Source organism: Carex rostrata, chromosome 22 (genome assembly GCF_964058835.1).
Source record: "Carex rostrata chromosome 22, lpCarRost1.2, whole genome shotgun sequence".
NCBI lineage: Eukaryota > Viridiplantae > Streptophyta > Magnoliopsida > Poales > Cyperaceae > Carex > Carex rostrata.
In genome coordinates, this window is record NC_135939.1 from 5,681,726 (window position 1) to 5,696,544 (window position 14,819).

At 36.5% G+C, this 14,819-nt stretch overlaps 3 protein-coding genes across 3 annotated transcripts; 2 read left to right on the forward strand and 1 right to left on the reverse strand.

Annotated features, from left to right (window-relative positions):
- The first annotated feature begins 1,960 nt into the window (after nt 1-1,960).
- On the forward strand, nt 1,961-4,614 carry LOC144573764 (uncharacterized). The gene is made up of 4 exons (XM_078323513.1): nt 1,961-2,136; nt 2,314-4,293; nt 4,395-4,570; nt 4,611-4,614. The coding sequence occupies exons 2-4, from the start codon at nt 2,329-2,331 to the stop codon at nt 4,612-4,614; spliced, it is 2,145 nt and encodes a 714-aa protein (XP_078179639.1). The 5' UTR covers nt 1,961-2,136; nt 2,314-2,328.
- A 19-nt stretch (nt 4,615-4,633) lies between these two features.
- Nucleotides 4,634-5,576, forward strand: LOC144574209 (uncharacterized). Its single transcript, XM_078324109.1, has 2 exons — nt 4,634-5,211; nt 5,283-5,576. The coding sequence occupies exons 1-2, from the start codon at nt 4,662-4,664 to the stop codon at nt 5,465-5,467; spliced, it is 735 nt and encodes a 244-aa protein (XP_078180235.1). The 5' UTR covers nt 4,634-4,661; the 3' UTR covers nt 5,468-5,576.
- Nucleotides 5,577-12,563: 6,987 nt separating this feature from the next.
- On the reverse strand, nt 12,564-14,114 carry LOC144574208 (alpha carbonic anhydrase 7-like). The gene is made up of 7 exons (XM_078324108.1): nt 13,979-14,114; nt 13,662-13,879; nt 13,464-13,570; nt 13,218-13,323; nt 12,934-13,101; nt 12,798-12,851; nt 12,564-12,666 (listed from the first exon to the last, which is right to left on the reverse strand). Exons 1-7 carry the CDS (start codon nt 14,061-14,063, stop codon nt 12,601-12,603), a joined length of 804 nt encoding a protein of 267 aa, XP_078180234.1. The 5' UTR covers nt 14,064-14,114; the 3' UTR covers nt 12,564-12,600.
- Nucleotides 14,115-14,819: the final 705 nt, after the last annotated feature.

The following is a 14,819-nucleotide window of genomic DNA, read 5'->3' on the forward strand; positions in this document are numbered from 1 at the left end:
CACATCACGTGATCGACACACGTGATGTGACGTAACTGATACACGTAACATGATGTAACGTAATATATATTCCGTAACTGACTGGTAACGTAATATATATTCCGTAACTGACTGATCACGGCGTAATAATTTTCCTTCTCTACTATGGACTCCAGAGTTAACATTTAGCAAGGTCAACATCTTGCTTTAAATTTTCTTTCATTTTCTTTCAAGTACAGTTCAATCCAAAGAATTTTTTTTTCGTCTTTTGGATAAATTTCAATCCGTAGATTTGTTTGAACCTTTTTCAATTTTGAGGTGCGACTCCAAAATTTGCATTTATGACCCCAGGCCTACCCTATTATTCTGTTTGACAAGTTGAAGGCTTAATACATCATAGAAAATATAAAGTCAAAATGAAGCAAATATATATACAGAGGTTGGCTAAGATCAAAGTGGTAGTTCCTAAGCTTTGGTGCTACCAATTCGTTTTTCAATTTTCAAAGTTCAAAGCGTCGATCTGAACTGTTTAAGTCAATCTCTATATTAAAATATGATTGGAGACCAAATTTTACATTTTTCTGAATTTTTTTATTATTTATTAAGTCACTTTGAAAATCGCTGATCCAACGGTGGCTTCTGATTTTACTGTTTTGTTAAGCCACCGTTGGATCAGCGATTTTCAAAGTGACTTAATAAATAATAAAAAAATTCAGAAAAATGTAAAATTTGGTCTCCAATCATATTTTAATATAGAGATTGACTTGAACAGTTCAGATCGACGCTTTGAACTTTGAAAATTGAAAAACGAATTGGTAGCACCAAAGCTCAGAAACTACCACTTTGATCTTAGCCAACCTCTATATATATAACGTGTGTAATGCATGAAGTCAAAATTGTCAATGTATTTAATAACTCATTAATTCGCCTTCTAGTCAAATGTAAACTTTTAGAATTTGGCCTATCCTAAAGACGGCCACATTAATTATCTAATAGCTCCCTTCAGTTCTTTTTAAATACACACTTCATTTAATTCTTAATTAAATCTAGTAGAACAGTGCTATCTTCTGAATGATTTTCAGAGCAAATATATATATTTATTAGGGGGAATTTCACGTATACCCCTCAAAAACTTCAAAATTATATATTTCCCCCTCTAAAGTTTGAAATTACATATTCCCCCCTCTAAACTTCAAATACTCACAAATTTACCCATTTTATTGTCTTTTATATTAAAACTCATTTTAAATTTATAAAATACCCATTTTACCATTTTATTAAAAGCATATAAAGCCCATTAAACTCAAAATTGAATCTGAACAATTTTTCTACCGTCCAAACTACTTTTAAATATGCGTGCGCAAGATCAGCACGAATCTTGATGCGAATACGCACGTATATTGATGTGACGTGCACAGATCTTAATGGGATGCGCACCAATCAATATTTCTTTAAGATCCGTGCATGCTAGATCAACACGAAATTGAAGCACTATGCACAGATCTTAATGTGATGCACACGGATCAAACGGTAGAGGAACTCTTTAGATTTAAATTTGAGTTTGATGGGCTTTATATGCTTTTAATAAAGGGTAAAATGGGTATTTTAAGATTTTAGAATGAGATTTAATATAAAATACAATAATATGGGTAAATTTGCGAGTTTGTGAAGATTAGAGGGGAAATATGTAATTTTAAACTTTAGAGGGGGAAATACGTAATTTTGAAGTTTTTGAGGGGTATACGTGAAATTCCCCCTATTTATTAAGGAGAACCATAGACTCATCACATATAGTGATAAACCTCGCCTCGCTATGAAGAGATATAAGTACAATTGTCCGAAGAGGCATCTCAAAAGCGGCCATTTTTATTAATACCCAAAAAAAAAACATTTTTACAATAATAACCTGACAATTTTTTTTTTTTTAAATCTGACCAGACCGCCGGTAATTGGGGCGGTCCGATTCCATACCAGACCGCCAGGACCCTGGGCGGTCCAGTAGGGACCAGACCGCCGGTAATTGGGGCGGTCCACTATGCTGCCATATAGCAGCTCTGTCTGCTGTCTCTCTAGCACAGTATCATTTATTAAACCACAGAGAAGAAAGAGAGAGCGATTTTGAAGCGATTTTAAGCGATTTAGAGGCGATTGCTACAGGTATATTATTTTTTATTTAATTATTTTATGTTTAATTTTTAATTAATAATTATTATACCCGCAGTCTGTAAAAACTATAAATTAGGCTTTAAGTAATATTATAATTAACTTTTAAATTCCAAAAAATAATGAATCTATTATACTGTAATTCTTATGAATGTTTTTTTTTAAATGTAGTTTGTTAAGGACAAAATGCTGGTTGCACTGTACGTGGGCGGTAGGCTAATTAAGGGTGCAGATGGCGTGTATTACTCGAAAGATGCCTCATTCGGCTTGCAGGTTAATGAAAGAACCACATTTATTGAACTTAAGCAACTAGTATATGAAAAGACTGGTGTGAACCCCGACCGGTATGAATTAGAATTGGCTACCCGAATTGACACACAACGGGCTGGGGCGGGTAGACCTTACTTTGTGAGTTTTCCTATAACAGATGAGGAGTTGTGGAAGGCTGTGTACCAACAATTTGAGTCTAGGGGGGTCGCTATGATAGACTTATATTCCAGGAGGGTTCCCCAGGCCGGGGCTAGACCTTTTAGTGCGGCTGGGGCTGGACCTTCTAGGGCTCCCCCTGCTGGACCTTCAGGTTATGACAATTCGGCTTATGACAGCCAGGGGTACCACCACTCCCCTCATGACAGCCAGGGGTACCACCACTCCCCTCATGACAGTCAGGGGTACCACCACTCCCCTCATGACAACCAGGGGTACCACAGTCCCTGTTATGACAACCCGGGGTACCATAACTCCCGTGAGTTTACTGAAGTTGTACCACCACCACCACCACCGCCCAGACAGACACCCATAATCCCTACATTTCCAGCTATACCAGAGTCATTACCGATACAGTTATCCGTTAATCCAAATGATACTAATATTGATGTTGATGCTATTGATGCCATACCGGAAAGAGAAATGGAAACCGGAGATGAATACCAAGGAATTTGGGAATCTGATGACTTATCAGATGGTGATGCAAATGTACCAGGTTTGTCCAGGGAAGAAAAATTCCCAATCAGGGGTCGAGGGAATAGGCATCCTGTCGCCACATTCAACGATACCACAGCTTTTGAAGAGGCTGACATTAGTTTCTTTGGTCCTCGTGTTGTATACAATCGTGAACTTGCCCCAGGGCAAGTCTATACCAACATAGATGAACTTGTAAAGAAAATCTATGAGACTCACGTTCACGGCAACTGGGAATGTATATTAGAAAAAAGAGAATCAAAAAGATTGGTTGTGATATGCAAAAATGCCCCTCGTTGTGAGTTTCGCCTTTATGCAACCCCTGCGGGTTCGGGGGAAGCATGGATAATTAAAAAGTGTGAACCACCTCATACATGCAAGTCTGCGTCCACAAGGACAGACCATTCAAACCTGACAGCATCACTAATTGCCGATGCAATTGAGGCAGACATTAAGTTGGACCCATCGATGAGCATCAAGGCGGTGGCTATGGCCGTCAGACACAAATACATACATGTAATCCCAAAATATAACAGGTTGTGGAGAGGTCGTGAACTTGCGATTTGCAGAATATTCGGTAGTTGGAAGGATTCATACAACTATCTGACACCATTGCTCCAGGCTATGGCAAGTACAAATCCCGGCACTGTATTTCAGCGGTGGCATGGCCCCATTTATGATAAGAATGGAGTACTAATAGAGGGAGTTCAACAATTCAAGGGCATTGCATGGGCTTTTGGTCCTTGTATCCAAGCTGTGCCATTCATCAGACCCGTTATCAGCATTGATGCATGCTTCATGTCTGGCCGTTACGAGGGGAGGCTACTGATAGCATGTGCATATGATGCTGAGAACCAGCTGTTGCCTTTGGCGTTTGCAATTGTTCGGAAAGAGGATGGTGAGAACTGGGGATTCTTTATGCAATTTTTAAGAAGACGGGTGGTTGGGCCAACAAAGTTTTTCTCTGTAATATCAGACCAGCACAAAGGAATAAAATATGTTTTTGATCATGAAGAATACGGTTGGTCAACACATACTGGCGAGTGTGTGCACAGGTTGTGTATGCAACACGTTGCGGAGAACCTTAGCAAGGCAACCGGAAACAATAGCTGGGTCCTAGAAACATTCAGACGTAATTGCAAAAAGAAGAAGCCAAGAAGGGTGGAAGAGATGAGTAGAGAATTTGCAAAGGTATGTGTTTGTTGATTGTTTACATGTCTTATTGTACTTTGTTAACATATTTTTATTTTAATTGTTTACTTATATTATTTTATTTCCTTATTTATATGTAGTATATGCCGAAAGCAAATCTGTACTTAATGAAGGTGGGCAAAAATAACCCCAGAGATGTCCAAGAGCCACCAGCATACGAGAAAATATTTCAAGCACGTGATGGAGGTTACCGTTGGGGAATTATGACCACCAACGGCTCTGAATCGCTGAATGCAGTCTTCAAGGAGAGCCGGACGTTGCCGGTGGCTGCAGTTGTAGAAGACACTTTCTACAAGTTAAATACATGGTTTCAGGAACGGCGTGCTAAGGCCGCAGAATTAATAAGGATGAACCAGTCATTTTCAACAAGGGTGGAGGAGAAACTAAAAAAACACAGGAATAAAGGTGCAACTATGACCGTGATCCCGATGGGTAATGACGGTACAGAATTCGAAGTGCACAATCCAAATGAGTACGTTCCTTCCAGCCGTAGACCAGATGGCACTATGGAGTTTGTGAAGAGGGCTTTCAAGTACGTAGTGCAATTCGGAGAGGCAAGAGAGGTGACCTGTACATGCCAAGGACCCCAACTAGCTGGAATACCTTGTAGTCACGTGATGGCGGTATGCCGAGTGAGAAACTTCTGCGAGGATCACTATGTCGCCGACATGTATCGTACCGATTACCTTGCTTCTACTTGGGGTGGATCTTTCCATTCTTATCCCAACCAGCATGAGTGGCCTGCGTATGTCGGTGATAGAATACTCCCTTCAGAAGGATGGATAAGGAAGGGGAGGAGGAGACACAAACGTGCTATAATGACCATGGACGAGATGGGTGGTAGGAGGCCATCGGGAAATCAGGCTCGCCGTTCCGTTTCTGACAGGCGCAGGGCAGGTAGGTAGCATTTTTCAGAATTAATTTATGTTTTTATTATATTGATAACTGAACTCTGTTGTTATGTTCAGATGCCATAAACGAACACAATGAAAGAGAAAATGCGAGAGTTGTTGCTGAAGCAACTGGTAGAAGACAACCACCTCCTGCGACCCAATCATCTAGTAGCCAAGGGTCTACAAGTACTGCTGCACCTGCAGCTGGCACCAGAAAATCTTCCCGTCTATTGGGTCTATTCCGACGTCGTGAAAGATGAACTTATTATTTTGCTTGGGAGAACTTATTTTGTTTGGTTTGAACTAACTTATGAATATTGGTGAACTTCAGTTGTATCATTGAACTTTAATTGTATTCGTGGACTTTACTTGTTAGACTATGTTAGACTACTTCCGAACTACAGTTATATTATCTAGCATATTCAATAATTAATTCAGAGATAACTGATAAATTGTCTGACAAGATGATAAAATACATCAAGAAACATCTCACAACGAAAAAACCAAATTGACGAATTTAAAATCCTATTTCTTAGCAGTCGGCTTCTTACTAACTGACTTCGTAGCAGCCGAATTCTTAACAGCCGTATTCTTAGCCGCCGGCTTCTGATTGGTGACACCCGACGATGTGCTCGCCGAATTTTTTTTCATACCATATCCATATGGATTTTCCACAAAGTCATCGTCTGAAAGGGGTGGATTTTCAATGGGACATTTGACACCAACTCTTTTCAAAAGAAGTATTGCATCACAGTGACATTTGGTAGCATGAGTACATCTTTCGCTATTGTCCATCCTGTTGAACAGAACCACAAACGTAGACTAATTGTACAGTAAACATAGACTAATTATAAAATAAAAAAAAATACCTGCGGATTTAGTAGTGGAGAAAATCGTCTGAAATCGCCGAAACAATCGTCTGCGCTCTCTTTCTCCTTCTTTGTAGTGTGTGTTGGAGAGAGAAAATGCTGATTTTGTAGGACAGCTAGTGGACCGCCAGGGATACCAGCGGTCTGGTCCGTAGCAGCTGATTTTGTATTCGTGAACTTCACTTGTTAGACTATGGTAGACTATAATTATAAGTGGTGTCATAACTCTTTATAAGTTTGATGTAATTTGATTTGATAATGCACATATTTTTGGGCGATTTTGAGGCGATTGCTACAGGTATAAGACCGTTTCGATGAAATTGCTTAGTTTTAACACTTGATTACTTATAATTTGACGAAACAGATATGTTGTAGTTTCATAAGACCGTTTCGATGTAAAGTAGAAAAAACATAAAAACCATGGATCAACATAAAATAAAACTGCAATCATAATAATACTACAGTCCAAAATACATCATAAAAAACTGCAATCATAATAAAAACATCATTAAAAACTGCAATCATCTCTTATGCTTCTTCCCCGAGGGACTGAACCTAGCAGCTGCTTTGCCTTTGAGCTCCCTGTCCGGCTGCACACGCCTCGGTATCTGCTGGGAGTGAGGACTCATATCTCCTAAGTCCTCCTCTCCACCCTGACTCTCATCACCAGTGAGGTCAACCTCCCCCGGGCCCTGTGTATACATGTACGGCGTACCCGTATCGGCTCCCCATGGATCAAATGGAATGACAGAAGAACATATCCACCATATCTCCCTTCAGCTCACATAAGCAGCACTGTCCCCATCCAGGTGGAGGGACCCTGTCCACCCAGCCTTCCATCAGCATTTTTCTAATTGATGAATCAAGAGTGCTCAGAAATTCTTCATTATTTTTGGGTGAAAACAATCTTTCCAAATTCCGCATCGCGTAGGCTTCAGCCGTCCAAAAATTATTAATGAGTGCTCTTTTTGCTTCGCGTTCGGTTTCAGTTCTTCCTCTATTTTTTCCAACTTTGGGTGCCATTATAACTAGGGTTTCAAGTGACAACAATTGATTAGGAAGGCTAATTATGTGCGTAATTAAATACTAACTGTACAGTAATTGATTAGGAAGGCTAATTATGTGCGTAATTAAATACTAACTGTACAGTAATCAACGACTAATTAGAAAATAATTACAAAATATTTAAAAAATAATTGACATAAATATTTTAAAAATAATTAAAATAAATATTTTAAAAATAATTAAAATAAATATTTAAAAATTAATTAAAAGAAATATTTACAATTTTTACAAATAATTAAAAGAAATATTTAAAAAATAATTAACTAAATAACATACTTACAATTTTTAAATTTCTAAATTCAAACAACAATGTTGCATAATATAAAAAAAAATTATGATTTTCCTAAGAATATTCGGAACCATTATATTAAATGATATAATATATTAATATTTGTATTTAAGTGGTCAATCCAAGCTACAAATAGTAGGGTCCTCATATCAGATATATAAGGCTTAAAATTATAAGTATAACCAATTACAAGTGCATAAATAGAATAATAGATACATAAATAGTTATTAAAGGAGAAGCTTCCATAAACATACAATTTAACAGAGTTATGACTTATAATTCCTAATCAATTCTTACAAATTCTTAAAAATTATCAATTTTGTTCTTAAAACCCTAAACTATCAATTTGAGTTTTTATCCGTAAACCCTAACCATAAATTTTTATTAATAACCCAAATTTTAACCAATTCGACAAATTCGACCACAATTTTACAATTCTAAAGCCGATATCCAACTAATTTTATTCAAATATAGCCCAACAACAAAGTCATGGCCCCAATTCCATACAAATTCAACCAACAACAATCTTACGAACTAAACCAATTAATTTACAGATTCAACCGATTAATTTACAAAACCAACCAATTAACACAATTCATTTACAAATTTAACCAATTAACCCAAACCCTAAACCCTAATCGGGTCGCCTTCCGGGAAAATCAACAACCCGGGAAGGTCACAAGCAATTCGGAACAACCAATTCATAACGAGTTTTGATTTAGATAATTACCTGAGATAGCTTGAACACACAACGAGTCAGCGGGTTGCGGTCGGTTTCGAGATCCTTCGCTTCGCCTCCAAACCTTCCCAAAAGCACCAAATCACGATCAATGTACCACAAAGACACCCCTACGAGAGAGAGAGGGGCAAAAATATTCAAAATTGGTTAGAGAGAGAGAGAGGGAGAGTGAGGCAGAAAGAGAGAGAGAGGGAGAGAGAGAGGCAGAAGAGAGAGAGAGGGGCAGCAGAGAGAGAGAGTGCACCTGGCGGAGCCGAGCGGCGGGCGTGGCGGAGCTGGGCGGGCGTGGCGGAGCTGGGCGGGGTGGGGGGCGCGGCGCTGCGCTTTTCTTTTTTTTTTTCGTTCTGGTTCGGTAAACAGAGAAAGGAAGAAGGGGAGGGGGGGCTAACGGGTCGGGTATCTGGCAGCATAGTGGACCGCCCCAATTACCGGCGGTCTGGTCCCTACTGGACCGCCCAGGGTCCTGGCGGTCTGGTATGGAATCGGACCGCCCCAATTACCGGCGGTCTGGTCAGATTTAAAAAAAAAAAAATTGTCAGGTTATTATTGTAAAAATGTTTTTTTTTTTGGGTATTAATAAAAATGGCCGTCTCAAAAGAGATAGCTGTTGGGATTTACAGAGCCATTATTTAAAAAAAATATTTAAAAGATGTGTTCATATTTGAGGAAAGGATGGACTTAAATCTTCTTTTCTTTTCTATTTAAAAAAAATCTAGAGACAGTGTTATAACATTGTTTTATTTTTGCGATGACATGATAATCACTATTTAGAACCTTAATTTTAAAAAAACTGAAAATAATCTGTTTTAATGATTCCAATTAAAAGAATTAGTTAAATATGCATGCGTAATTTAAAATATCTGTATGGATTAATCCAATTATAACCTATTACTTGATTCTGTAATCAATTATATATTTGCTTTTGCTTTACCACTTTAAATTATTGTTTGCTTAATTAGTAGTATATAAATGCTTCGCTATCATTTTGTACTCTCTTGTGGGGCTCAAGTTTTTAAATTTACCATATCTCAAAAATTGATAAATATTGGTTTGAATACAATTAACGGGTCCAACCCGTTTTACCTTTGTCATCGGTTTTTTACGACTTGACCGATGGTGATTGGTGCATTTGCTTATCGGCAGGAATTTGAACCGATGGTAATCTGGCCTTTGCTATCGGCAGAGAGATTGAGACCGTTGGCAATGTTTTTGGTTGTTTCTATTTAAGCTGCTGCTTGGTTTTATCATATCATTCAACAAGTCAACCGATAGTGATATTTGGGTTACTTTGATTTTAATCAAAGTGCAGCCCCTGCTTCATTTAATTGAACTTCTTTGCTATCGGAAATTCAATGCAAACCGATGGTGTTGGTTGCTTTGATTAAAATGTGCTTGCAGGTCAAATTTTACATTTTTTGAATTTTTTTTAACTATTTATTAAGATGGGTACAAAATTTAATGGTTTGAATTTGACTAGTTTTTGTACCCATCTTAATAAATAGTAAAAAAATTCAAAAAAAATGTAAAATTTGGTTTCCAAACACATTTTATTGTAGAGATCACATCTAACGGTTTGGATCGACGATTTGAACTTCGAAAATGCTTGTTGTAACTTGATCCCTCCTCATATATATATATATATATATATATATCCAAGGTTCTAAATAACGTTTATAGCGGCACAACGGGGAGACAAAAAAAAAACTTTAGTGAATAGCGCAGCTATACTGGAAGCTATCATAAATAGCGTTTTCTTATTTCAAAAATTATATTTTATATTTCTACTAATATCAAACATGTCTCATCGAGAAAAAAAAACACCAAATTGATTAAGAAGTTATAATATTCATACTGAAGTTCAATTTCTCACGGACAGTCCCTAGGCATTGTTTTAATTTTTCATTTTTGGAAAACTCAATAATAATGCATAATACAAAATTTAATTGATATAGCGGTATAGCTCGCACATGTTTCATTATATTGATATAGTTTGATAAAGTAAAAAAACCCATCTGGACATTAATGCCCATTAAAATTGCAAAATCATAAGCCCATGTAGCATAGCGGACCGCTATTGCCGCTACGCGCTACACGCTATAGCGGTCGTAGCTCGATTAGCGCAGTTTTACCTCATAGCTTAGCTTTCTAGGTCCAAAACTGCTATAGCTAGTTATTATATATATATATATATATATATATAGAGAGAGAGAGAGAGAGAGAGATAGGCTAATGTGCTTTCGGTAGCATATGGGCCGAAATACATACGGTCCAAATTTGAAATTTCAAAATTCAAACGGTCGATCCGAACCGTTCATCTTATTCTCCATATTAATATCTGCTTGGAGACCAAATTTTATATTTTTCTGAATTATTTTACTATTTATTAAGACACTTTGAAAATCGCTAATATAACGGTTTTACTGTTTTGTGCAGTCACCGTTGGATCAACAATTTTGTAAAATACTTAATAAATAGTAAAAAAAATCAGAAAAATGTAAAATTTGGTCTCCAAGCAGATATTAATATGGAGAATAAGATGAATTGTTCGGATCGACCGTTTGGATTTTGAAATTTCAAATTTGGACCGTGTGTATTTCGGCCCATATGCTACCGAAAGCACATTAGCCTATCTCTCTCTCTCTCTCTCTCTCTCTATATATATATATATATATATATATATATATATATATATATAGTATGGTTAAACACCATTGGTTTTGTGCCCCAATCATACCCCACGTCTTTATCTCTGTTTACAAAGTTCAAACAGTCGATCCGAACTGCTCAACATGATATACATATTAAAATGTGCTTAGCTGGACGACTTACTGGCCCTTGGGCTAGGGAGGACACCCAAGGTCTATTTTTTTGAAATTTTTTTACTATTTTTTATATAGGTACAAAATCACTGTTTTTGGATGGTCTAGATGCAAGTGATTTTGTACCTGTCTAAAAAAATAGTAAAAAAAATCCAAAAAATATAAAATTTGGTCTCTAAGCAGATTTTAATATGGAGATCATGTTGAGCTGTTCGGATCGACTGTTTGAACTTTGAGAATAGAGATAAAGATGTGGGATATGGTTGGAACACAAAACCAACAGTGCATTTTAACTCTACTCATATATATATATATAGAGTAAAGCTAATATACACTTAAGTGTACCGTACTCTTAAGTTTAGGCTGTTAGATTTCTTTAAAAGTCGTGCAGATTCTTTAAAAGTCGTGAAAGCACGACTTTTAAAGAAACCGAACAGCCTAAACTTAAGAGTACGGTACACTTAAGTGTATATTAGCTTTACTATATATATATATATATATATATATATATATATATAGAGTACGGCTAACGCGCTTTCACTAGTATATCAACAATATGCTTCCGGCCTCTAAAATCTATCAAATCGGGTTCAAATGAAAAATCCGAACCGTTCAAACCAATCTTCTTAACGAGAGCTTCGTTTCCATATTAAAAGATTTAAGTTTCAAATTTATTTACTATCAAGTCAAGTGGTCAAAAAATGAGCAAAATAGTGCATTAAAATGCGCACAAAATCCTTCATATTTTGACCGCTTGACTTGATAGTAAATAAATTTGAAACATAAATTTTTTTATATGGAAACGAAGCTCTTGTTAAGGACATTGGTTTGAACGATTTAGATTTATCATTTGAAGCTGATTCGATAGATTTTGAAAGTCGGAAGCATATTGTTGATATACTAGAGGAACCGCGTTAGCCATACTATATATATATATATATATATATATAATTTTATTTTTAAAAATTATTTTATACTATAACAAAAGAAAATCGTTATCTTACTCGTCTCCGATGAGCTAACAAAAAAAAATCTTACGGTTATCTATGTTTTCGAATATGATTCTGATTGGGTAAACGGATAAAAGGGTGACATTGAGGCATGCATTGACACCCCTAGCGTTATGACAGTTTTTGTATGCGAACTTTGAATCGTGTCTAAAAGTGAATCGTATTTCCCTTTTAAGAATGCGCAAATCAAATCTATGATGCACATGCTACCTCATAATTTTTAATTGTTTTGAAATTCTAAGAAAAATAATACGGTCTTTTTTATCCTGCTTGGTCAAACTCACGGGAGAGGGGACCCGTCCCTCAAAATATAAAGCTCAAGCCGCTGGTAAAGTGATAACTTGTATTTTTTAACTTGTGATTTCTTCTGAGATTTAGAGCTTAATTTTCTAAGAACTAGTGATAATTTTTTTCTCAATGAAACATTAAAAAATCAATGGCTCCAATCGGGGGGGGGGGGGGGGGGGGGGGGGGGGGGGGGGCATCAAAACACAACATTTTGTGAAGAACAACAATATATACAACATAGAAAAAATCATATAAAATTTTATATTGAAATTATTTTCCTCCGAGAAATAAAAACATGATCTAGTTTTTAGTCATCATAGGTACATGTTGATCATTCTATCGTAGATACTTTGTAGAGGCCGGGAGTTGTCATGTGCCTCCTGCAAAAATATTGATCCAAGACTTAATAAATCATCCATGCATGAAACCTATAATTTACAAATAGATGCAAACTAGAAATATTTACAAAAAAAAAGTTAGAAAATTATTTGTAATTAAAATGCGAACTTACTTCATGAACAGCATCTTTTAGCAGATGTACCTGATCTCTGGATACAGTCCTTATCTATCAACAATAATAGCACAGTCAAAACACAAATAACAGAAGAAACTAAATGAAAGTTGGTAGAATGTTTTCTGATACCAACCTTTTTGAGAATTGTCCAAACTACCCCCTCGGTACATGGAGGGATGGTAAGAGAACCCATGTATCTGTAGTATTTTCTACTTCCTAACTTAATTTTGCTTGGATCAACAATTCCAACCCATTCTTCTTCATTATTTTTGTTTGCAATCTCCTTGATGTATGGTTCCAGCTGCATATTAAAAAAATAAAAATTAAAGCTTCCTAGATGCAAAATTTCAACATTTTATTTATGAATGTTGAAAGCAACTTCTTTTGACATAAGCCAGCAATTTAAAGCAAGGGAACCTCATCCAGCAATGGGTCAGGACGCCCGTACTTGTACAAAAACCCGATAACTGCAATTTTCTTGCCATCTTGAGTCTGGTGAACCATGTGCATCTCCATTGCAAACCTGTCAGTATATATTCTTCTATCAACTTAATCTCAAGCATACTTGTAACAATTATAAGGAATGCCAGTACAGCAAGAACTAATATTTTTAATAGATGAGAAACCGAGATTCTTCTCTAACTTGATGCAATAAAAATTCACCTTCTGCCATTGATTGTGTGCTCAGATGGAGAATGCCAATGCAACTGAGTAAGATTATAATGATTTCCATCTATCTGTATACTCCCGGCATCCTCGTGCAATTTCAGCTGTACATTCAAAGAAATCAAACAACAAACAAATTAATTGAACTACATGACAGTACAGGAAACAATATCCCAATAAAGAAGTTGAAATTACCTCTACGTCATGGCCACGGTTCTTCATTGTGGCATTGGCCGGCTGGTATGACCGGAGCAGCCTTCCCATGTAAGGATTCACTTGAACCCTTTCATTCAGTAAATCAACGGGGGATTGCTGGTGACCGGTACCGCACTTAGTCCAAGTTACATTTATCTCACCCCAGTGCTCTGGCCCATTTTCGGCACCCAATTCATAACTAAACTCGTGCTCATCCTCTGCACAATTGAAGACATGAAAAGAATTGCAAATTTATACTGGAGAAAAAATAGCTTAGAAAATCTGGAAGTTTAGAGGAAGAGGAAAGCAAGACATACCAACTTCTTGGGATGATACCAAGGGGATGGAGAGGAGGAGAGAAATGGTGAGAAATGTGGAAATCACAATTTTTATCATTTTCATTTCTTCCAAACTTCTAGTATTGTAGTTTCTTCGTTTTGGTGGGAAATGATTTTGGAGAATTTGTAAGTGTGGGATGGGTTTTATAAAGGCCATAGAGTATTAATATATTTAATAAAGACAGTCTTTTAAAAAAAATAAATAAATAAATAAAGGCTGTCTGATTGTCTGGGTAGAGATTTTAACAGAGTAGCTTTGGCTTTATACAACACACTGATTATAGAATCAAAACCATGCTGCATATGGTTCGTGCGCTGCATGAAGCTGAAACTGCATGCTGCATATGGTCCGTCAGGTGACAATAATGTATTTACTTGCTATATATAACAGGATACACGGTTGGACCGAAAAGACAGAACTAGTAAAAGTTTGCATGTTCAAACTGTTGCGACAATAAACAAAGCAAGTAAAACGAGGTGTTGTCACTTGTATTTAAAAACACTCCAACAGTTTGACATATATCAAATTAATCGGATATCAAATTAAGTTGTCAAATTACAAAAACAAAGGAAAAGGAAGCAAATTAAAACATGAGAAAAAGAAAAGGCGCATAAAATTAAGTAAAATACAAAATCAGTGTTCTAAATAGCGCGCTATATCGATGCAATAGCAATGCTATAGTATTTTCGGACCTTAATGCTAACCTATGGAATACAAGTGTGTTATTTCAGCTACGATCGCTATAACAATAATAGTACGGTCCATTATTTGTGCTATATACAATATAGCGCACGCTGTGCTACATTGACTTTTATTTAA